This window comes from Triticum urartu, chromosome 1A, assembly GCF_056163025.1.
Source record: "Triticum urartu cultivar PI428250 chromosome 1A, HENAU_Tu73, whole genome shotgun sequence".
Lineage (NCBI taxonomy): Eukaryota > Viridiplantae > Streptophyta > Magnoliopsida > Poales > Poaceae > Triticum > Triticum urartu.
Window position 1 is genome coordinate 215,830,962 of NC_141873.1, and position 25,345 is coordinate 215,856,306.

A 25,345-nucleotide genomic window follows, 5' to 3' on the forward strand; every position below is an offset into this window, starting at 1 on the left:
GATTTGACCGACTATATTATCGTTATAGTTATCCGTTGGGGCGTCAAATGGACTCCGAATGCGATGAAACTTGGCAGGCGGCCTACTGACAACAAAACAACACCGCATGCCAACTTTCAGCCCATTCTGAGAACATTTTTCGGCCACTTATAAAATAATACTTCGGAGGTGCCGCTGGCGCGTGCAAGTGTGTCTGGGCTCGGAACAGATAACGGAAAGAACGGGGAGGCCGTGACGGATGCAAGTTTTGAAAACATGATGATGCAATGCACATGATGACATGGCAAGATGCAACACGCAAGCAAAAGACAAGGCAATAACGGCGAATAACTGGAAGACACCTGGCGCAACGGTCTCGGGGTGTCACCACAATGCATACGTTTTCTCTGCTCTCCTCGTCCGCTTCTGCCCACTGCATGTGCCGCATGGCCCACATGTCATTCAACCACCAACCCATCACACCCATCTCTCTCATCCTTTTTCTCTCTCCTCATCCATGCCACACCGCGAGTGCCACGTCGGCCTCCTCCCGTGGCATCTTCATCGACCCCGCTCCTCGTCGTGGCTTCGCCCTGTTGCGCCCGGCGTCGACTTGCCACGGCCTTGCCTCGCTGCTCCCAGCCGCGCCCCGCTGCTGCGTCCGGTCGCGCCTAGCGTCACCTCGCCGCGCCCTGCCGCGCCCACCCGTGCCCGTCCTCAACTCGTCGTGGCCTCGCCTCGCTGTGCTCGGCTGCGCCCGGCCGCGCCCATCCTCGACTCGCCTCGCCCCGGCCGCGCCCGGCCCCGTCGCGACGGCCTGGTCCAGGTGCTGGTAGCTGGTGCTCACCATTGGCTCGAGGTCATGAAAGGAGTTGACGAGCACGTGGTCGGCCTGGTCCAGCCCATCGAACTGCGACAGCGCCGAGTCCGTGAACGTCGGGTACCACGCCTGCGCGGCGACGAACGGTGGCACGTCGTTGGGCCCGAGCTCCACGGAGAGCCTCCCCCGAAGCGCGCTCCCGTCTGCCAGTGGCAGCGCGACCCGCCCCACGGAGACCTCGCCGTACAGCACGTCCACCGCGCACATCTGCGTGAAGAACGCTGTCGCGGCCACGCCGGCCTCACTCGCCACGCGTCGCGCCCACGGCAGGTGCGAGTCATACACGAGCACCCGGACGTCGTCGGCGAGGAGGAGGAACCGCGCAAGCGTGTCGGAGCCATGCATGCATGCTGGTGCTGTCGCGCCCGGCTGCTAGCTAGCTAGCCGCAGCCAGCCGCACGCGTAACTCGGAGCGCAGGCGGGCGCGACCCGGAGCATGCAACATGGAGCACATGCGGGCGCGGGGACGGAGTGAGCTGCGGGGCGAAGGGTGGGGCTTGCGGGGCGAGCGGCGGCCGAGAGCTCGCGCGAGGAGGCGGAGCTCGCGGGCGCGGGGGCGGGGCGAGGTGGTGCGGGAGCACGCCCATCAAGTGTTCGATTGAATGCCGACGCGGACATGCAAAAAATGCGTCTGCCTCCTGCTGGGCGCATTAGCCGACCCAAATGAAAAAGCGGACGCGGACACGCAGACGAACGACCCAAACAGACAAAATGCGGACAAAATCGATGTCCGTTTGGGTCTCCCCGTTGGAGTTGCTCTAACTGTCCCGGAACTCGCAGAATTGAACGTCGCTGGAGCCATCTCACGCGCATGTGCTCTACACTAGAAACCTTGTGGCAGAGGCGACCTCTTCGCATTGGCGCCGTCCCTTCACCGCTGCCACCGCCAACCAGGCTATGAGCTGCCGCTGGCAGATCTGGGTGCGTGAGATGGCCGACATGCAATGTATGTACAGTATGTACGTACTATGTTCCTCACCGGACGAACAGTCGGACAGACGTAAGATTTGCTTTCTGGGACCAAACTTTTCTTCGGCAGGTACTCTCCAACTTTCCATACCTTTCGGCTTTACAAGGTACTAGTAGGCTTTTCCTGTCGATTATCCGTGGCTGGTCCAAGCAAATCCTCCCAAATCATCTTTTCGGCGGAGAGAAGAAAATTCAGGCAGGTGCAAATGATTGATCATCAGTCCAGATAATTATTCCTCCAATAGAATTCTTGATTTCTCTCCCGAAATTAGTCCAGACTCAGATATGCTAAAAAAAAGCTGCTTCTGATGCTAGCTTTGTCCATTCCATCAGTTGGCCCCAGTCACCGAGAACAACATCATTTCCCGCCCCTAGCTTGTAGTGAAATCTCGACCAGTAGTTTGGCAGCATTTCAGCAGGCTTTGGAAACATTTCGGCATATCAACACTATGCGAAATCATCTGCTTCTAGGGAAGAAGAAAATGTTCAAACTGAGGGGTTTAACAACACATGCATTCCAGGGTGAGGTGCAGAGGTATTTATTTCAGGGGGAAACCTGAAGATCTCTTCTTTAAACAACTGTCAACTAATAGATAGGACAGGTCCATAATATCAAGCAATTGTTTTTTCCATATCCGAAAGGTAAACTATTTTGAGGCAAAATTCAAGAATTCTATCTATTTGGAGAAGTCCTTCCCAGTTCCCAAGGCAGATTTCAAACATATTGACTGATAGAAGATAAAATAGGGGTTACAATGCATCACACACTCGTATTCATCCACAGTGGGGAAATATATAATAGAGTACATGGGAGAGAGGAAGAGAGATACACACGCACGTAAACAGACTAACAATCGATCCTAGATCGATGGGAAGATAGATGCGGCTAACAGCCTTGCATGCGCCATGCAAGGGCGGTGGGTGGGTGAAGCGTACGACCAGCTCTGACCGGTAACACCAAGTCCAACAGTAGACCAAAGCATAGTCTAACAGCCCCCCACAGTGTCAACGTGGGCTTGCCGGACGTTAAGACTGGAGCGGAATTCAGCAAAGAGCATGGTCGGCAACCCTTTTGTGAAAATTTCAGCATACTGCGAAGAAGTGGGAACATGCAGGACCCGAACCTCGCCAAGCGAAACCTTGTCACGCACAAAGTGAATGTCGATCTCGATATGCTTCATATGACGGTGTTGCACTGGGTTAGCAGACATGTAGACAGCAGACACATTGTCATAATAGACAACAGTGGATCTGGACACTGGCTGGTGAAGCTCCTGCAGAAGTTGCCGCAGCCATGAAGTTTCGGCAACAGCATGAGCGACGGCGCAATACTCAGCCTCCGCACTGGACCTGGAAACGGTTAGCTGTCGCTTGGATGACCACGAAACCAAATTATCCCAAAATAAATGCAGTAACCAGACGTCGAGCTGTCAGGACCCCGATTCTAAGTCACACCGATCTAGCCTGTAACATCTCATATCACTTTGCGGCCTCACGCACGGTATTCCCACGGTGTCGCCTTACCATGGCCGGGACGGTTTGCGCCTTTTGGCCCACGTATATGATAGTGTCGCTAGCATCCATATGATAGAGAACCCGGGCCGACATGACTAGTCGTGAACCCAAAGTGGCACTAACTTACGGGAACAGGCATACATGAATCAACATCGAGCATGTCGGTCAGCAGCATGTGAATCCGGGCTGTAGCACTGGGCTAACAGGACTCCGGATGTCACCGCGTGACATTTCCCCGAAGGGACAGACACAGGAACAAAGTGAATCACATGCCGGCCAGTCAAGTGCTCCGGAGCAGTAGTGCTGGGCTAGCAGGACTCCGGTGAACCGGGCTGTAGCGGACTACTATGGCTCATGGAAGCACAAGACTACATTTCCCCATAAGAGAGGCTACCAAGGATAAACAACTAGGTTGTCGGATCCCACACATACCAAGCATTTCAATCATACACACAATATACTCGATATGTGTAAATACAACATGGCATCACAACATAACTCTACGACTCAAGTATTTTATTCATTAGGCTCCAAGGAGCGAGATATTACAAACATGGGTCTCATGACCCAACATTCAGAGCATACAAGTCAAAGCACATGCGAAAGCTTAACTTGTCTGAGTACAGACAACTAAAAATGAAGAAGGCTGAGGAGCCTGACTATCTACCAGACCCTCCCAAGGGTACAAGATCGTAGCTGAGGTAACAAGCTAAACGTCGAAGTCCAAGCGAAACTACTAGCGAGACTGAAGTCTCTCTGCAAAACATAAAATAAGCAACCATGAGTACAAATGTACCCAGCAAGACTTACATCAGAACTATCTACATATGCATCGGTATCAACAAAGGGGGTGGTGGAGTTTAACTGCAACAAGCCAGCTTTGACTCAGTGGCTAACCTGAACTATGACTGCAAGTAACTCGTTTGAGGTGGCGCACACGAGTCCATAAATTCACCATATCAATACACCACTATGGATCCGCTCCCGTCTCCCTGCGAGAACGCCATCCATAGCACTCACGCTTATCTTGTGAGTTTTAGAGTAACCACTTTCACTTGTCTATGAACTATGCAAGGGGTCCAAGTTTCCATATCTGAGGAATCCGGCTATTCGAATACATAATGATAACCCTGCAGGGGTGTACTTCTTCACACACGCTCCCACCACTTACCGTCGTTTACACGACATGTACTCGGCAACCTTCAAGCGGAAGCCCAACGAGGGTGTCGGCCACGGCCTACCTAAACACCTAAGTCTCTAGTCCAGGTTTATCGCCTATTCAGGTTCCATCCGCGGGGAGTCCGGCCGAGGTTTCCACATACGGCCCCGAACGATGTGAACAGGGTTCCCGAGACACCAAACAGGCGCCCGGTACACCGTGCCATGGTGTATCTACCGCAACATAGCCCACCCCTAGGGTCAGCGCTACGCACGGCCGCCAACACATAACCTACAAATACCAGAAACTAGTTGCAACTCCTGGACAGAGTACTAGGGTGACTAAGAAGCTGAGAGGGTCAATTAAGGATCCCAATGAGTGGTAGTAGCTGTTCATGGATCACAGACACAGAACTCAGTTCCTGAGGACGGCTGCAATGAGACAACCCACCATGTACTCCTACATGGCCTCTCACCGCTACCTTTACCAAATCGTGTTCACACACTTAGCTCACACACAGTAGGACATGTTCACACACCTCCGATTCATCCCCGATGAATCAGACCCGACACAACTCTATGCAATAGCAGGCATGACAAACAAGCATGAATGAGTAGGCACATCAGGGCTCAAACAACTCCTACTCGTGCTAGTGGGTTTCATCTATTTACTGTGGCAATGACAGGTCATGCAGAGGATAAGGGGTTCAACTACCGCAGCAAGTAACAGATGAATCGTTGTTGTGCTAATGCAGTAAAAGAGAGCCGGAGCGAGAGCGTGGAATTGTATCAGAATGAACAAGGGGGTTTTGCTTGCCTGGCACTTCTGAAGATATCATTGGGTCTTCATCAGTGTCAACGATCACAGCGTCGGTACAACGTCTATCGAGAGGGGACAAATACCGGCAACAGAGAAAGAAACACAATCAATGCAATGCACAATATGATGCATGATCATGACATGTCAATATGCTGTGGTTTGAGCTAATGCAACTAGCAACATGTTAAATGGAGTTGGTTTGAACCCTAGGTTCAAATTCAAACTCCATATGTGAGAGTTTAAATTCTATTTATGTGAATTGGCCTAAACAGCAGCCATAAGTTGTTCTAACATGCATGAAAATGCCATAAACAGATTCCTTGAATTTTTCTGATAATTTTTCATATATAAATTATTTCATTTGGAGTTACGGTTTAATTTCTATGATTTTTTGAAGTTTAAGTCATTTTCTGGAACTCCTGAATTGTTTTAAAACAGAAATTAATTACTGCGTTAGGATGACATCGTCATGACATCAGCAGGTCAACGGGGCACGATCCAGGTCAAACCTGACCAGTGGGACCCACTGGTCAGTGACCCAGTGACATTTAGTGTCACGGACAGGTGGGTCCGGTCAACGGCCGCGTCAGCGAGGTCAACGGTGACGCGTGGGGCCACTGCGTTTAGATTAATCTTAATCTATTTTTGTTAGCTGGTTAGTTAGGCAGCCGGGCCCTCATGTCAGCGAGCCATGGGGGTTAGTTAGTGGTTCAATTAGCCGCTAATGACGCGTCCACGTCATCATCGTCGGCGTTATAACCACCGGCGTAAACAGAGCACGGCGAGGTTGCTCGTCCGGCCAACTCCGGCAACGAGAGGTTGCGCGGCCGGGCGCGTTGGAAGCGGCACAATGAGGCGCGTCCGTTGGTGGCCTCGGGCGGCGCTGGGGTGGCGTGCAACGGCGGGGATGGCGAGTTGGGCGGCGGCCGGAGTACGGCGTCGATGGGGATCGGGTCTAGGGAATGAAATTAACAGAGAGGAGAGAGGGGAAACGACGGCGGCCTCACAGGGAGTAGAACTGGGGCTCGAAGAGCTCGGGGGCGACCGGCAGGTGACAGATCGATGGCGGCTCCCTCCGGTGGCCGATGTTGAAGACGAAGACGATGGCGACGGAGCAGCGTGTCCCGAGCTTGCTTGCTTCGATGGATAGGCATGCGACGTCTTGGCGGAGCGGTTGGACGGCTAGGGAGGCAAGGGGTGGGCTGTGGCCGCGAGGGCAGCGAGGGGCAGCGATGGTGGTGCTCGGCCGGTGAGAGAGAGAGAGCCAGGGGAGGGGAGAGGTTGCGGGTGAGGGAGAGAGAGAGGTCAGGAGGTCTTTGGGCATCTCCAATCGCGGGATCAGGGAGAAGGACGGGCCTCCAGCGTGAAGCAGGAGGTGGCCGTAGTTGCGCGTGCGTCGACACGCACCTGCTCCCACTGGCAGGAGGAAGACGACGCGGTGGGGGTAGGTGGGTTGGACCAGGTAGGTGCGGGTAAGAGGCCCGGTGGGCTTTCGTTTTTCTTTTGTTTCTGTTTTTCTGTTTTGTTTTGTTTAATTGCCACTGAATTCAAATTCAAACAAATTTGAAAACAGTGCCAAAACTCCCCTGGATAATTTTATGTCACTTAAGGTCTACTCCTCATATACATAAAATGTCTGAGGGCATTTGAAAATATATTCATTATATCTTATGAATATAACTCCAAATTCAAATAGAATATTGATTTAAAATCAGAGCCCAAATAATCCCTTAGAAATGTTCCAAAATTTTGGTTTGATTTATAACTCTTGCCAAAATTGTCAGAGTTATTTCTAGGGCATTTTGGATTTACTGATTGCAATTTTAGGGTTTCTTGCCCTTTTATTAAAATGATTTCTGAGGCTTTCAATTTCCTCATTTCAACTTTCGGAATATAGACATGATGCACACATGAAGCTAGCCTAGAGCATTACCAGAAGCTAGGGATGTGACAGCTCACCCCTACTAAACAAGAATCTCGTCCCGAGATTCAAGCGTAGGGTAAGATGATGGGGGAACGCAACTAACGCAATCCTCACGATCCAGGTTGCACTTCAAATGAACGTTGATTCAATCACCATCTTTGTCTCAATGTCTTGCCCCGAGAACTCCAACTAACATGACAATGAGAGGAGAAGGAAAACTCGAGAGGGATCAATCTTATCGAAGGTCGAACAACTCAGGATCAACTCACGGAGTGAGAAATTGAAACATCTCTCGAGCTGAGACACAAAACACATATCGAGAGGGGAGGAAAGAAACAAATGACGAGGTTTCAATTTGGCAGGTTACAAATCCACACTTGACTAAGATGGAGCATGAATTTCAAGTAGCAAGGAGATAATTGCCATGATTTCGTAACATGATACCTTAAGGAAGGTGACTCGTGGAATTATCCCTTAAGTGGCAAAAAGAATTACTTTTGATACAGAGATCATTGGAACTCTCTATACCAGCCTAAGGCAATTTACGAGCGATCGTTTGACGGAGTTCGGGAGAGCGACACACTCGGGCTAGAATGGATGATGTGAACTACCTTGTTGAAGACAACACAAGGGATGATTTTGCTTGCGCGTGCTCTCAAGAACTTGAGCATTTCCATATTCATCAAGTTTCTACCAACATCCGAGTCGAGGATCCTGGCAACACATCTTACTACCTTGACAAATAGTGATGGACAATGCAGATGCATAGAAAGACAACCCTTTCTTAGATTTCACCTTAGCGAGGCCAAGGGAATGAAATCTGGATGATCGATCGAGAGACATTTAGCACTCCGCTTCTAATGTTCTCCTTGATATACTGGTTACCACGGTCATGCTTTAAAGCATCAGCATAGCCATCAAGTAGTGGTCGGACTTCGGAATACAATAGATCCATAAGGAACAACTTCTGGAGTAAATCCTACGAAATCCTTATGGGGAGGTGGCCAACTTCCTCAATCAAGATACTACAATAATAGGTATTCCGGCTGGGTGTGTTGGCCACGACATCCACTTTACCGGTTACAGAGAGACCAATATTATAGTTCTTGGAGTGTGTTCCAACCATCATATCTGCCTGAGATTCAGATCTGGTTGGTGTCAGGATATTCCAGACTCATCAAGTCTAGAAAGAAAAATGAAAGTTTGCAACACAAATCGACGATATGATGTTGCGAGACTCTCGGGGAAATGAACTACGGTAGCAAGCTCCAAAACATGAGTTGGTTCTGCTAAACACATGTGAACACGCTATCCCAGACAAGCATGACCACATAGTAGTCTTATGATAAAACACTACCAAGTTCAGGTTGGGAACCATCATCGAGGATATCGAAGTCTTGTGCATTACCATGGATTAGCACTTAACTCCTTCTCCTAGAACAAATCAGTCAGTGGCTTGGTGTGCTAGGGACACATATGGACTGGAGGTAGCGAGCCTATCAAACCATAGAATACTTCGCACATGCATGACTAACTTGGGATGATTCCAAGGAAGCAGAACAAGCTTTCTTGAATCCACGGCGGCAACTTTCACCAAATGCACGTGAATCAGAGGTAGTCACTTCTTTCATCCAAACATATGCTTCATGAGCTACCATGAAGAAATGCTTTCAATGTTTCCAACGCTAACTTAGATGTTCAACATGAATCATGGACAAGATGACAATGTTGTCAATGGGCTCAACAAACAACCATCCAGGCTTCCATATAGATGGAATTCCACAATTAAGTGAACACGGTGATAGCATTGGTCATAACAAAGGATGTAATGGTGTATGCCCGAGGAATCAACCTCGAGTAGGACAACATTACGAACATCGTTGGTTCTGATTTGATTTGAGGATAGCCCACACTCAAATCAAAGTTTGGACAAGACAATAGATCCAATAACTGATCACGAGGACCAATCAATGAAGATATCATCTTTCTTCAACACACACACACAAAAGATATCCCTTAACACGAACTAAGCAAGACAAGCTTTTATCTTCCAACTCTCCAAGTTGTTGTTAAGCTTAACAAACTATCTCAGGGGTATCCAACACAGATTCTTGGAGAAAAGGGCGGCTACAAGAAACCAACTTGATCACGAACTCAACATAGCGATCAGGTGACAACCTGGTGATACTTCCAAGAAGATATTTGGAAAATCACAACCCACCGATGTGTTATTAAGCTCAAGAACAATCTTGCTTTGCGAGGCAAGACGATGTGATCAATAGAGCAAGGGTTTGACACAATCCTAACTCATTGATCGAATAGTGCTCCGGAAATAAGGACTAGGTAGCACGATCAATCTTAGAATGATGATTCAATAACCAACACGCTAAGAATGAGTTTATTGTCCATTAACTACGAAGCAACGGGGTTGCTAGGAGTATTGATTTCACACATCACAGTTCACTTGTCGGCATTCCGGTTACAACAACATGTAACCGATGAATGAATAATGATGGCGATAAGTATCACTGCGTCAAGAATTAATAAGAGGTGGTGCAATTCTCATGACATTCTTGACATAAATATGGTAACACTCCAAGGTAGAACAGAGCAAAAGCTGGGTTGGCATTTTGATCCATGGAATACAACTACTTTGACCCAATCCTAGATATGGATAGGTACTGGAGTTTGTTTCTCCTAGTCATTCTGGAATAGAATGGCTTGACGGACCACAAGAATAGCAGGCATCAATGAACACGATCGCATAACTACTCCCGACTATCAGTTGATAGACGAGAGTCATAAAACAACTAAAGAGGGACAACTCAAGGGAACATATAATTTTCTGAGTTGTGGATGCATAGATTAGTATGTCGAACCAAGTTCAATAGGTTTCTTCCGAATAACCCATGCAGAAAGGTAGAGCTGGCAGAATCACAATTATGAATGGAGAACTCCTCAGGAGTACTCTAATGGTGATCTTTTGGTTCAAAGAACTTCTGCCTTAATGGTTCATGGTATTTGGAAGAAGGAAATACCACAGACCTCGAGTACTATCGCAAAGGTTACTAATATCCTAAAGGAACTAGCAACACTATCAACATGAAGCAAGTAGGGTGAATCTTGGGCTTAAGAACCCAGAAGTAGAATATCTACTACTAAATGGCATCATGGGATGTTTTCGAGAATGGTGGCCAGAATCATCACACTGGGAACAGAAACATTGCTAGATCACTGAGTGGTTCTCGAAGACACCTAGGGTCATAATACTAACTCCAACATACATGTCAAGGCAATGGAGTACCTCAACAGACCGATTAGTGTGCTTAATCTGGCCCAAAGGAACATCGAGAATAGGAAGAAGGGAGTTGCAAATGCATCGGACTATTTAAAAACCTAGGATGACTCGGACAGCATAACGGTTGTAAATGCTCAAAAGATTTGAGACATCCTACAAAAATGGTGGCATAACCACTCAACATCACAATATCAAAGTTCTGAGGCCAGCTACGAACATATGGAAGTAGTAGGAACTGAACTGAGGCTTGAACTCAACAATCCTAGGCAACTACGGTTTAGTAACACGTCATCCTGAGAGATAGAAGAGAAGCCTAGTTCTTAACCCCGTAGAAAAGATAAGATGACTCAGATCAGAAGGTCATGAGGATAAGGAGTAAAAGAGCCTTACGTTCCCATCCACAATCAATTCCCTTACATAACTAAAGCATTTCTAGACACGACTTCGACCAGCTTGGCTTGGTAATCCTACAAGCAGTCAGGCTCTGATACCAAAGTTGTCAGGACCCCGATTCTAAGTCACACTGATCTAGCCTGTAACATCTCATATCACTTTGCGGCCTCACGCACGGTATTCCCACGGGTGTTGCCTTACCATGGCCCGGGATGGTTTGCGCCTTTTGGCCCACGTATATGATAGTGTCGCTAGCATCCATATGACAGAGAACCCGGGCCGACATGACTAGTCGTGAACCCAAAGTGGCACTAACTTACGGGAACAGGCATACATGAATCAACATCGAGCATGTCGGTCAGGAGCATGTGAATCCGGGCTGTAGCACTGGGCTAATAGGACTCCGGATGTCATCGCGTGACATTTCCCCGAAGGGACAGACACAGGAACGAAGTGAATCACATGCCGGCCAGTCAAGTGCTCTGGAGCAGTAGTGCTGGGCTAGCAGGACTCCGGTGAACCGGGCTGTAGCGGACTACTATGGCTCATGGAAGCACAAGAGTACATTTCCCCATAAGAGAGGCTACCAAGGATAAACAACTAGGTTGTCGGATCCCACACATACCAAGCATTTCAATCATACACACAATATGCTCGATATGTGTAAATACAACATGGCATCACAACATAACTCTATGACTCAAGTATTTATTCATTAGGCTCCGAGGAGTGAGATATTACAAACATGGGTCTCATGACCCAACATTCAGAGCATACAAGTCAAAGCACATGCGGAAGCTTAACTTGTCTAAGTACAGACAACTAAAAATGAAGAAGGCTGGGGAGCCTGACTATCTACCAGAACCTCCCAAGGGTACAAGATCGTAGCTGAGGTAACAAGCTAAACGTCGAAGTCCAAGCGGAACTACTAGCGAGACTGAAGTCTCTCTACAAAACATAAAATAAGCAACCGTGAGTACAAATGTACCCAGCAAGACTTACATCAGAACTATCTACATATGCATCAGTATCAACAAAGGGGTGGTGGAGTTTAACTGCAGCAAGCCAGCTTTGACTCAGTGGCTAACCTGAACTATGACTGCAAGTAACTCGTTTGAGGTGGCGCACACGAGTCCATCAATTCACCATATCAATACACCACTACTGATCCGCTCCCGTCTCCCTGCGAGAACGCCATCCATAGCACTCACGCTTATCTTGCGAGTTTTAGAGTAACCACTTTCACTTGTCTATGAACTATGCAAGGGGTCCAAGTTTCCATATCCGAGGAATCCGGCTATTCGAATAGATAATGATAACCCTGCAGGGGTGTACTTCTTCACACACGCTCCCACCACTTACCGTCGTTTACACGACATGTACTCGGCAACCTTCAAGCGGAAGCCCAACGAGGGTGTCGGCCATGGCCTACCTAAACACCTAAGTCTCTAGTCCAGGTTTATCGCCTATTCAGGTTCCATCCGCGGGGAGTCCGGCCGAGGTTTCCACATACGGCCCCGAACGATGTGAACAGGGTTCCCGAGACACCAAACAGGCGCCCGGTACACCGTGCCACGGTGTATCTACCGCAACATAGCCCACCCCTAGGGTCAGCGCTACGCACGGCCGCCAACACATAACCTACAAACACCAGAAACTAGTTGCAACTCCTGGACAGAGTACTAGGGTGACTAAGAAGCTGAGAGGGTCAATTAAGGATCCCAATGAGTGGTAGTAGCTGTTCATGGATCACAGACACAGAACTCAGTTCCTGAGGACGGCTGCAATGAGACAACCCACCATGTACTCCTACATGGCCTCTCACCGCTACCTTTACCAAATCGTGTTCACACACTTAGCTCACACACAGTAGGACATGTTCACACACCTCCGATTCATCCCCGATGAATCAGACCCGACACAACTCTATGCAATAGCAGGCATGACAAACAAGCATGAATGAGTAGGCACATCAGGGCTCAAACAACTCCTACTCGTGCTAGTGGGTTTCATCTATTTACTGTGGCAATGACAGGTCATGCAGAGGATAAGGGGTTCAACTACCGCAGCAAGTAACAGATGAATCGTTGTTGTGCTAATGCAGTAAAAGAGAGCCGGAGCGAGAGCGTGGAATTGTATCAGAATGAACAAGGGGGTTTTGCTTGCCTGGCACTTCTGAAGATATCACTGGGTCTTCATCAGTGTCAACGATCACAGCGTCGGTACAACGTCTATCGAGAGGGGACAAATACCGGCAACAGAGAAAGAAACACAATCAATGCAATGCACAATATGATGCATGATCATGACATGTCAATATGCTGTGGTTTGAGCTAATGCAACTAGCAACATGTTAAATGGAGTTGGTTTGAACCCTAGGTTCAAATTCAAACTCCGTATGTGAGAGTTTAAATTCTATTTATGTGAATTGGCCTAAACAGCAGCCATAAGTTGTTCTAACATGCATGAAAATTCCATAAACAGATTCCTTGAATTTTTCTGATAATTTTTCATATATAAATTATTTCATTTGGAGTTACGGTTTAATTTCTATGATTTTTTGAAGCTTAAGTCATTTTCTGGAACTCCTGAATTGTTTTAAAACAGAAATTAATTACTGCGTCAGCATGACATCATCATGACGTCAGCAGGTCAACGGGGCACGGTCCAGGTCAAACCTGACCAGTGGGACCCACTGGTCAGTGACCCGGTGACATTTAGTGTCACAGACAGGTGGGTCCAGTCAACGGCCATGTCAGCGAGGTCAACGGTGACGCGTGGGGCCACTGCGTTTAGATTAATCTTAATCTATTTTTGTTAGCTGGTTAGTTAGGCAGCCGGGCCCGCATGTCAGCGAGCCAGGGGGTTAGTTAGTGGTTCAATTAGCCGCTAATGACGCGTCCACGTCATCATCGCCGGCGTTACAACCACCGGCGTAAACAGAGCACGGCGAGGTTGCTCGTCCGGCCAACTCCGGCAACGAGAGGTTGCGCGGCCGGGCGCGTTGGAAGCGGCGCAATGAGGCGCGTCCGTTGGTGGCCTCGGGCGGCGCTGGGGTGGCGTGCAACGGCGGGGACGGCGAGTTGGGCGGCGGCCGGAGTACGGCGTCGATGGGGATCAGGTCTAGGGAACGAAATTAACAGAGAGGAGAGAGGGGAAACGACGGCGGCCTCACAGGGAGTAGAACTTGGGCTCGAAGAGCTCGGGGGTGACCGGCAGGTGACAGACCGATGGTGGCTCCCTCCGGTGGCCGACGTTGAAGACGAAGACGATGGCAACGGAGCAGCGTGTCCCAAGCTCGCTTGCTTCGATGGATAGGCCCGCGACGTCTTGGCGGAGCGGTTGGACGGCTAGGGAGGCAAGGGGTGGGCTGTGGCCGCGAGGGCAGCGAGGGTCAGCGATGGTGGCGCTCGGCCGGTGAGAGAGAGAGAGCCAGGGGAGGGGAGAGGTTGCGGGTGAGGGAGAGAGAGAGGTTAGGAGGTCTCTAGGCATCTCCAAATGCGGGATCAGGGAGAAGGACGGGCCTCCAGCGTGAAGCAGGAGGTGGCCGTAGCTGCGCGTGCGTCGACACGCACCTGCTCCTACTGGCAGGAGGAAGACGACGCGGTGGGGGTACGTGGGCTGGACCAGGTAGGTGCGGGTAAGAGGCCCGGTGGGCTTTCGTTTTTCTTTTGTTTCTTTTGTTTCTGTTTTGTTTTGTTTAATTGCCACTGAATTCAAATTCAAACAAATTTGAAAACAGTGCCAAAACTCCCGTGGATAATTTTATGTCACTTAAGGTCTACTCCTCATATACATAAAATGTCTCAGGGCATTTGAAAATATATTCATTATATATTATGAATATAACTCCAAATTCAAATAGAATATTGATTTAAAATCAGAGCCCAAATAATCCCTTAGAAATGTTCCAAAATTTTGGTTTGATTTATAACTCTTGCCAAAATTGTCAGAGCTATTTCTAGGGCATTTTGGATTTACTGATTGCAATTTTAGGGTTTCTTGCCCTTTTATTAAAATGATTTCTGAGGCTTTCAATTTCCTCATTTCAACTTTCGGAATATAGACATGACGCACACATGAAGCTAGCCTAGAGCATTACCAGAAGCTAGGGATGTGACACGAACGACGAGTGTTGGGACAAGCAGCCCAGTCGGCATCGGAGTACGCAACAAGAGAGGTGAAGGTAGAAGGTGTGATGTGCATACCAAAATCTAAAGTGCCCTTAACGTACCGAACTATGTGTTTGACAAGGTTAAGGTGGGAGGTGCGAGGCGCATGCATGAACAAACACGCCTGCTGAACGGAGTAAGATAGATCGGGGCGAGTGATAGTGAGATACTGCAAAGCACCGGTGAGACTTTGGTAGGTGGTAGCATCAGCGGCGTCAAGGAGGTCACCGGAGTTAACGGAAAGCTTGGCTCCGGAATCAATGGGGGTACGAACAATATGACACTCGGACATGCCGGCACGCTGGATAATGTCGAGCACGTATTGCCGTTGCGAAAGAAAAAGGGAGGAGGAAGAGCGGGTAACAGAGACTCCGAGAAAGTGCGAGAGAGATCCCAGATCAGTCATGGCAAACTCCTGCCAAAGACGAGAAATGACATACTGAAGAAAACTGGGGGATGACGCAGTTAGTATGATATCATCGACATATAAGAGGAGATAGGCAGTGTGCCCCGAGGATCGGTAGATAAACAAGGAGGTGTCGCACTTAGAGGCGGTGAATCCTATAGTCACTAGGAAGGCGGCGAAGCGAGTGAACCAGGCGCGTAGGGCCTGCTTAAGACCGTAGAGAGATTTACGAAGGAGACACACGTGCGAAGGCGCGGTGGGATCCTCGAACCCAAGAGGCTGCTGACAGTAGACAGTCTCGGCTAAGTGACCGTGCAGGAAGGCGTTCTTGACATCGAGCTGGTGAATGGGCCAAGAGGCTAAAATGGCGAGAGTGAGAACGACGTGGATGGTGCTAGGCTTAATGACTGGTGAGAAGGTCTCGTCGTAGTCGATCCCCTCGGTCTGAGAGAAACCACGGACAACCCAACGTGCTTTGTAGCGCGCAAGGGTTCCATCAGAATGATACTTGACATGAAAAACCCACTTCCGCCTGATACTCATCGGTCATGGCATCAGCTCAGTTTGGGTCGGCAAGGGTGGCACGGTAAGTGCGAGGTAGGGGGAAATGGAAGGAGCGTCGACAAGAAAGTTAAGTTTGCGAGAGGGAAGGTGAAACATGGCTTTAGAACGCGTGCGCATGGGATGTGGGTTAGCAGGGGGTTGAACAGCGACTGCATGGGGCGGTAGGGGTCGTGTGTTGGGGAACGTAGTAATTTCAAAAAAATTCCTACGCACACACAGGATCATGGTGATGCATAGCAACAAGAGGGGAGAGTGTTGTCCACGTACCCTCGTAGACCGAAAGCGGAAGCGTTAGCACAATGCGGTTGTTGTAGTCGTACGTCTTCACGATCCGACCGATCAAGCATCGAACGCACGGCACCTCCGAGTTCTGCACACGCTCAACTCGATGACGTCCCTCGAACACCGATCCAGCCGAGCTTTGAGGGAGAATTCCGTTAGCACGACGGCGTGGTGACGATGATGATGTTCTACCGACGGAGGGCTTCGCCTAAGCACCGCTACGATATGACCGAGGTGGATTATGGTGGAGGGGGGCACCGCACACGGCTAAAAGATCTAAGAGATCAATTGTTGTGTCTATGGGGTGCCCCCCTCCTCCGTATATAAAGGGGGAGGAGGAGGGGGCGGCCAAGAGGAGGAGGCGCGCCCAAGGGGGGCAATCCTACTCCAAGTAGGTTTTGCCCACCTTTCCTATTCCAACTAGGAGAAGGAGGAAGGAGGAGGTGGAGAGAAGGAAGGAGAAGGGGGGCCGCCGCCCCCTTCCCTTTCCCAATTCGGATTGGGGCAAGGGGGCGCGCGCCACCTCCTGCTGCCTCTCCTCTTCCACCACTTTGGGCCCATGAGGCCCAATAACCCCCGGGGGGTTCCGGTAACCCCCCCCCCCCCCCGGTACTCCGGTATATATCCGATAACCCCCGGAACCATTCCGGTGTCCGAATATAGTCGTCCAATATATCGATCTTCATGTCTCGACCATTTCGAGACTCTTCGTCATGTCCGTGATCACATTCGGGACTCCGAACTACCTTCGGTACATCAAAACACATAAACTCATAATATAACCGTCATCGAACTTTAAGCGTGCGGACCCTACGGGTTCGAGAACTATGTAGACATGACCGAGACACGTCTCTGGTCAATAACCAATAGCAAAACCTGGATGCTCATATTGGCTCCTACATATTCTACGAAGATCTTTATCGGTCAAACCGCATAACAACATACGTTGTTCCCTTTGTCATCGGTATGTTACTTGCCCGAGATTCGATCGTCGGTATCTCAATACCTAGTTCAATCTCATTACCGGCAAGTCTCTTTACTCGTTCCGTAATACATCATCCTACAACTAACTCATTAGTTACAATGCTTGCAAGGCTTAAGTGATGTGTATTACCGAGTGGGCCCAGAGATACCTCTCCGACAATCGGAGTGACAAATCCTAATCTTGAAATACGCCAACCCAACAAGTACCTTTGGAGACACCTGTAGAGCACCTTTATAATCACCCAGTTACGTTGTGACGTTTGGTAGCACACAAAGTGTTCCTCCGGTAAACGGGAGTTGCATAATCTCATAGTCACAGGAACATGTATAAGTCATGAAGAAAGCAATAGCAACAAACTAAACGATCAAGTGCTAAGCTAACGGAATGGGTCAGGTCAATCACATCATGCTCCTAATGATGTGATCCCGTTAATCAAATGACAACCCTTTGTCTATGGTTAGGAAACATAACCATCTTTGATTCAATGAGCTAGTCAAGTAGAGGCATACTAGTGACACTGTTTTGTCTATGTATTCACACATGTATCATGTTTCCGTTTAATACAATTCTAGCATGAATAATAAACATTTATCTTGATATAAGGAAATAAATAATAACTTTATTATTGCCTCTAGGGCATATTTCCTTCAGTCTCCCACTTGCACTAGAGTCAATAATCTAGATTACACAGTAATGATTCTAACACCCATGGAGCCTTGGTGTTGATCATGTTTTGCTCGTGGAAGAGGCTTAGTCAATGGGTCTGCAACATTTAGATCCATATGTATCTTGCAAATCTCTATGTCTCCCACCTAGACTTGATCCCGAATGGAGTTGAAGCGTCTCTTGATGTGTTTGATTTTATTGTGAAATCTGGATTCCTTTGCTAAAGCAATTGCACCAGTATTGTCACAAAAGATTTTTATTGGACCCGATGCACTAGGTATAACACCTAGATCGGATATGAACTCCTTCATCCAAACTCCTTCATTTGCTGCTTCCGAAGCAGCTATGTACTCCGCTTCACATGTAGATCCCGCTACGACGCTTTGTTTAGAACTGCACCAACTGACAGCTCCATCGTTTAATAAAAACACATGTCCGGTTTGCGATTTAGAATCGTCCGGATCAGTGTCAAAGCTTGCATCGACGTAACCATTTATGACGAGATCTTTGTCACCTCCATAAACGAGAAACATATCATTCGTCCTTTTCAGGTATTTCAGGATGTTCTTGACCGCTGTCCAGTGATCCACTCCTGAATTACTTTGGTACCTCCCTGCTAAACTAATAGCAAGGCACACATCAGGTCTGGTACACAGCATTGCATACATGATAGAGCCTATGGCTGAAGCATAGGGAACATCTTTCATTTTCCCTCTATCTTCTGCAGTGGTTGGGCATTGAGTCTTACTCAACTTCACACCTTGTAACACAGGCAAGAACCCTTTCTTTGCTTGATCCATTTTGAACTTCTTCAAAACTTTGTCAAGGTATGTGCTTTGTGAAAGTCCAATTAAGCGTATCGATCTATCTCTATAGATCTTGATGCCCAATATATAAGCAGCTTCACTGAGGTCTTTCATTGAAAAACTCTTATTCAAATATCCTTTTATGCTATCCAGAAATTCTATATCATTTCCAATCAACAATATGTCATCCACATATAATATCAGAAATGCTACAGAGCTCCCACTCACTTTCTTGTAAATACAGGCTTCTCCAAAAGTCTGTATAAAACCATATGCTTTGATCACACTATCAAAACATTTATTCCAACTCCGAGAGGCATGCACCAGTCCATAAATGGATCGTTGGAGCTTGCACACTTTGTTAGCTCCCTTTGGATCGACAAAACCTTCCGGTTGCATCATATACAACTCTTCTTCCAGAAATCCATTCAGGAATGCAGTTTTGACATCCATTTGCCAAATTTCATAATCATAAAATGCAGCAATTGCTAACATGATTCGGACAGACTTAAGCATCGATACGGGTGAGAAAGTCTCATCGTAGTCAATCCCTTGCACTTGTCGAAAACATTTTGCAACAAGTCAAGCTTTATAGACAGTAACATTACCGTCAGCGTCAGTCTTCTTCTTGAAGATCCATTTATTTTCAGTGGCTTGCCGATCAACGGGCAAGTCAACCAAAGTCCACACTTTGTTCTCATACATGGATCCCATCTCAGATTTCATGGCCTCAAGCCATTTTGCGGAATCTGGGCTCAGCATCGCTTCTTCATAGTTCGTAGGTTCGTCATGGTCTCGCAACATAACCTCCAGAACAGGATTATCGTACCACTCTCGTGCGGATCTCACTCTGGTTGACCTACGAGGTTCAGTAACAACTTGATCTGAAGTTTCATGATCATCATCATTAACCTCCTCACTAATTGGTGTAGGTGTCACAGGAACCGGTTTCTATGATGAACTACTTTCCAATAAGGGAGTAGGTACAGTTACCTCATCAAGTTCTACTTTCCTCCCACTCACTTCTTTCGAGAGAAACTCCTTCTCTAGAAAGGATCCAAATTTAGCAACAAACGTTTCTCCTTCAGATCTGTGATAGAAGGTGTACCCAACAATTTCCTTTGGGTATCCTATGAAGACACATTTCTCCGATTTGGGTTCGAGTTTATCAGGTTGAAGTTTTTTCACATAAGCATCGCAACCCCAAACTTTAAGAAACGACAACTTTGGTTTCTTGCCAAACCACAGTTCATAAGGCGTCGTCTCAACGGATTTTGATGGTGCCCTATTTAACGTGAATGCAGCCGTCTCTAAAGCATAACCCCAAAATGATAGTGGTAAATCAGTAAGAGACACCATAGATCGCACCATATCTAGTAAAGTACGATTACACGTTCGGACACACCATTACGATGTGGTGTTCCGGGTGGCGTGAGTTGCGAAACTATTCCGCATTGTTTCAAATGAAGACCAAACTCATAACTCAAATATTCTCCTCCACGATCAGGTCGTAGAAATTTTATTTTCTTGTTACGATGATTTTCAACTTCACTCTGAAATTATTTGAACTTTTAAAATGTTTCAGATTTATGTTTCATTAAGTAGATATACCCATATCTGCTTAAATCATCTGTGAAGGTGAGAAAATAACGATACCCGCCGCGAGCCTCAACATTCATCGGACCACATACATCTGTATGTATGATTTCCAACAAATATGTTGCTCGCTCCATAGTTCTGGAGAATGGCGTTTTAGTCATCTTGCCCATGAGGCACGGTTCGCAAGTACCAAGTGATTCATAACCAAGTGGTTTCAAAAGTCCATCAGTATGGAGTTTCTTCATGCACTTTACACCAATATGACCTAAACGGCAGTGCCACAAATAGGTTGCACTATCATTATCAACTCTACATCTTTTGGCTTCAATATTATGAATATGTGTATCACTACTATCGAGATTCAATAAGAATAGACCACTCTTCAAGGGTGCATGACCATAAAAGATATTACTCATATAAATAGAACAACCATTATTCTCTGATTTAAATGAATAACCGTCTCGCATCAAACAAGATCCAGATATAATGTTCATGCTTAACGCTGGCACCAAATAACAATTATTCAGGTCTAAAACTAATCCCGAAGGTAGATGTAGAGGTAGCGTGCCGACTGCGATCACATCGACTTTGGAACCATTTCCCACGCGCATCGTCACCTCGTCCTTAGCCAATCTTCGCTTAATCTGTAGTCCTTGTTTCAAGTTGCAAATAATAGCAACAGAACCAGTATCAAATACCCAGGTGCTACTGCGAGCATTAGTAAGCTACACATCAATAACATGTATATCACATATACCTTTGTTTACCTTGCCATCCTTCTTATCCGCCAAATACTTGGGGCAGTTCCGCTTCCAGTGACCAGTCTGTTTGCAGTAGAAGCACTCAGTTTCAGGCTTAGGACCAGACTTGGGTTTCTTCTCTTGAGCAGCAACTTGTTTGCCGTTCTTCTTGAAGTTCCCCTTCTTCTTCCCTTTACCCTTTTTCTTGAAACTAGTGGTCTTGTTGACCATCAACACTTGATGCTCCTTTTTGATTTCTACCTCTGCAGCCTTTAGCATTGTGAAGAGCTCGGGAATTGCCTTATCCATCCCTTGCATATTATAGTTCATCACGAAGCTTTTGTAGCTTGGTGGCAGTGATTGAAGAACTCTGTCAATGACACTATCAACAGGAAGATTAACTCCCAGTTGAGTTAAGTGATTATGATACCCAGACATTTTGAGTATATGTTCACTGATAGAACTATTCTCCTCCATCTTGCAGCTATAGAACTTATTGGAGACTTCATATCTCTCAATCCGGGCATTTGCTTGAAATATTAACTTCAACTCCTGGAACATCTCATATGCTCCATGACGTTCAAAACGTCGTTGAAGTCCCGGTTCTAAGCCGTAAAGCATGGCACACTGAACTATCGAGTAGTCGTCAGCTTTACTCTGCCAAACGTTCTTAACGTTGTCAGCAGCATCTGCAGCAGGCCTGGCACCCAGCGGTGCTTCCAGGACGTAATTGTTCTGTGCAGCAATGAGGATAATCCTCAAGTTACGGACCCAGTCCGTGTAATTGCTACCATCATCTTTCAACTTTGCTTTCTCAAGGAACGCATTAAAATTCAACGGAACAACGGCACGAGCCATCTATCTACAAACAACATAGACAAGCAAAAACTATCAGGTACTAAATTCATGATAAATTTAAGTTTAATTAATCATGTTACTTAAGAACTCCCGCTTAGATAGACATCCCTCTAATCCTCTGAGTGATAACGTGATCCAAATCAACTAAACCATGTCCGATCATCACGTGAGAGGGAGTAGTTTCAATGGTGAACATCACTATGTTGATCATATCTACTATATGATTCACGCTCGACCTTTCGATCTCAGTGTTTCGAGGCCATATCTGCATATGCTAGGCTCGTCAAGTTTAACCTGAGTATTCTGCGTGTGCAACTGTTTTGCACCCGTTGTATTTGAACGTAGGGCCTATCACACCCGATCATCACGTGGTGTCTCAGCACGAAGAACTTTCACAACGGTGCATACTCAGGGAGAACACTTATACCTTGATAATTTAGTGAGAGATCATCTTATAATGCAACCGTCAATCAAAGCAAGATAAGATGCATAAAAGATAAACATCACATGCAATCAATATAAGTGATATGATATGGCCATCATCATCTTGAGCTTGTGATCTTCATCTCCGAAGCACCGTCATGATCACCATTGTCACCGGCGCGACACCTTGATCTCCATCGTAGTATCGTTGTCGTCTCGCCAACTTATGCTTCTACGACTATCGCTACCTCTTAGTGATAAAGTAAAGCATTACAGGGCGATTGCATTGCATACAATAAAGCGACAACCATATGGCTCCTGCCAGTTGCCGATAACTCGGTTACAAATCATGATCATCTCATACAATAAAGTATAGAATCATGCCTTCACCATATCACATCACAACATGCCCTGCAAAAACAAGTTAGACGTCCTCTACTTTGTTGTTGCAAGTTTTACGTGGCTCCTGCGGGCTGAGCAAGAACCGTTCTTACCTACGCATCAAAACCACAATGATAGTTCGTCAAGTTAGTGTTGTTTTAACCTTCTCAAGGACCGGGCGTAGCCACACTCGGTTCAACTAAAGTTGGAGAAACTGACACCCGCCAACCACCTGTGTGCAAAGCACGTCGGTAGAACCAGTCTTGCGTAAGTGTACGCGTAATGTCGGTCCGGGCTGCTTCATCCAACAATACCGCCGAACCAAAGTATGACATGCTGGTAAGCAGTATGACTTGTATCGCCCACAACTCACTTGTGTTCTACTCGTGCATATAACATCAACGCATAAAACCTGGCTCGGATGCCACTGTTGGGGAACGTAGTAATTTCAAAAAAATCCTACGCACACACAGGATCATGGTGATGCATATCAACGAGAGGGGAGAGTGTTGTACACGTACCCTCGTAGACCGAAAGCGGAAGCGTTAGCACAACGCGATTGATGTAGTCATACGTCTTCACGATCCGACCGATCAAGCACCGAACGCATGACACCTCCGAGTTCTGCACACGTTCAACTCGATGACGTCCCTCCAACTCTGATCTAGCCGAGCTTTGAGGGAGAGTTCCGTTAGCACGACGGCGTGGTGACGATGATGATGTTCTACCGACGCAGGGCTTCGCCTAAGAACCGCTACGATATGACCGAGGTGGATTATGGTGGAGGGGGCACCGCACACGGCTAAAAGATCTAAGAGATCAATTATCGTGTCTATGGGGTGCCCCCCTCCTCTGTATATAAAGGGGGAGGAGGAGGGGGCCGGCCAAGAGGAGGAGGCGCGCCCAAGGGGGGGGGCAATCCTACTCCAAGTAGGTTTTGCCCCCCTTTCCTATTCCAACTAGGAGAGGGGGAAGGAGGAGGTGGACAGAAGGAAGGAGAAGGGGGGCCGCCGCCCCCTTCCCTTTCCCAATTCGGATTAGGGCAAGGGGGGCCGCGCGCCACCTCCTGCTGCCTCTCCTCTTCCACCACTTTGGGCCCATGAGGCCCAATAACCCCCGAGGGGTTCCGGTAACCCCCCGGTACTCCGGTATATATCCGATAACCCCCGGAACCATTCTGGTGTCCGAATATAGTCGTCCAATATATCAATCTTCATGTCTCGACCATTTCGACACTCCTCGTCATGTCCGTGATCACATTCGTGACTCCGAACTACCTTCGGTACATCAAAACACATAAACTCATAATATAACCGTCATCGAACTTTAAGCGTGCGGACCCTACGGGTTCGAGAACTATGTAGACATGACCGAGACACGTCTCTGGTCAATAACCAATAGCGGAACCTGGATGCTCATATTGGCTCCTACATATTCTATGAAGATCTTTATCGGTCAAACCGCATAACAACATATGTTGTTCCCTTTGTCATCGGTATGTTACTTGCCCGAGATTCGATCGTCGGTATCTCAATACCTAGTTCAATCTCATTACCAGCAAGTCTCTTTACTCGTTCCGTAATACATCATCCCGCAACTAACTCATTAGTTACAATGCCTGCAAGGCTTAAGTGATGTGTATTACCGAGTGGGCCCGGAGATACCTCCCCGACAATCGGAGTGACAAATCCTAATCTTGAAATACGCCAACCCAACAAGTACCTTTGGAGACACCTGTAGAGCACCTTTATAATCACCCAGTTATGTTGTGACGTTTGGTAGCACACAAAGTGTTCCTCCGGTAAACGGGAGTTGCATAATCTCTCAGTCACAGGAACATGTATAAGTCATGAAGAAAGCAATAGCAACAAACTAAACGATCAAGTGCTAAGCTAACGGAATGGGTCGGGTCAATCACATCATTCTCCTAATGATGTGATCCCGTTAATCAAATGACAACCCTTTGTCTATGGTTAGGAAACATAACCATCTTTGATTCAACGAGCTAGTCAAGTAGAGGCATACTAGTGACACTCTGTTTTGTCTATGTATTCACACATGTATCATGTTTCCGGTTAATACAATTCTAGCATGAATAATAAACATTTATCATGATATAAGGAAATAAATAATAACTTTATTATTGCCTCTAGGGCATATTTCCTTCATCGTGGAGGCGTGGTAGGATAGGAAGGACTAGCGCTAGCCGGCGCGGGAGCTTACGAGGTGGTCGTTCCTATAGGACCCGCCAAGGCTGGGCTGGGTGCGGTAGACGTCGGGTTGGGTTCGCTAGATGAACTAGGCTAGGAGCAAGGGCTGGATGTAGTGGCTGGTGTGACAACGTCCGTAGAGGAGATGTGGGAGGACGGGATGGCCGCTTGAGTGGACGAAGCGGGACGATCTGGTTTTGCTACCGGGCCAGGAAGAAATGGTTGGAGGGGACTAGCTGGGAAACTTGGGCCGCTTGGTAGATCGAGAAAAAGATCATCAACGGAGGGTTTCGCAGGAGGGTGACTAGCGAACGGGA

The 25,345-nt window shown here is 47.5% G+C and overlaps 1 protein-coding gene across 1 annotated transcript; it reads right to left on the reverse strand.

Moving 5' to 3' along the window:
- Window positions 1-490: 490 nt before the first annotated feature.
- LOC125532785 (UDP-glycosyltransferase 79-like) lies at window positions 491-1,204 on the reverse strand. The gene has a single exon (XM_048696699.2). It carries the CDS (start codon window positions 1,202-1,204, stop codon window positions 491-493), a length of 714 nt encoding a protein of 237 aa, XP_048552656.1.
- Window positions 1,205-25,345: the final 24,141 nt, after the last annotated feature.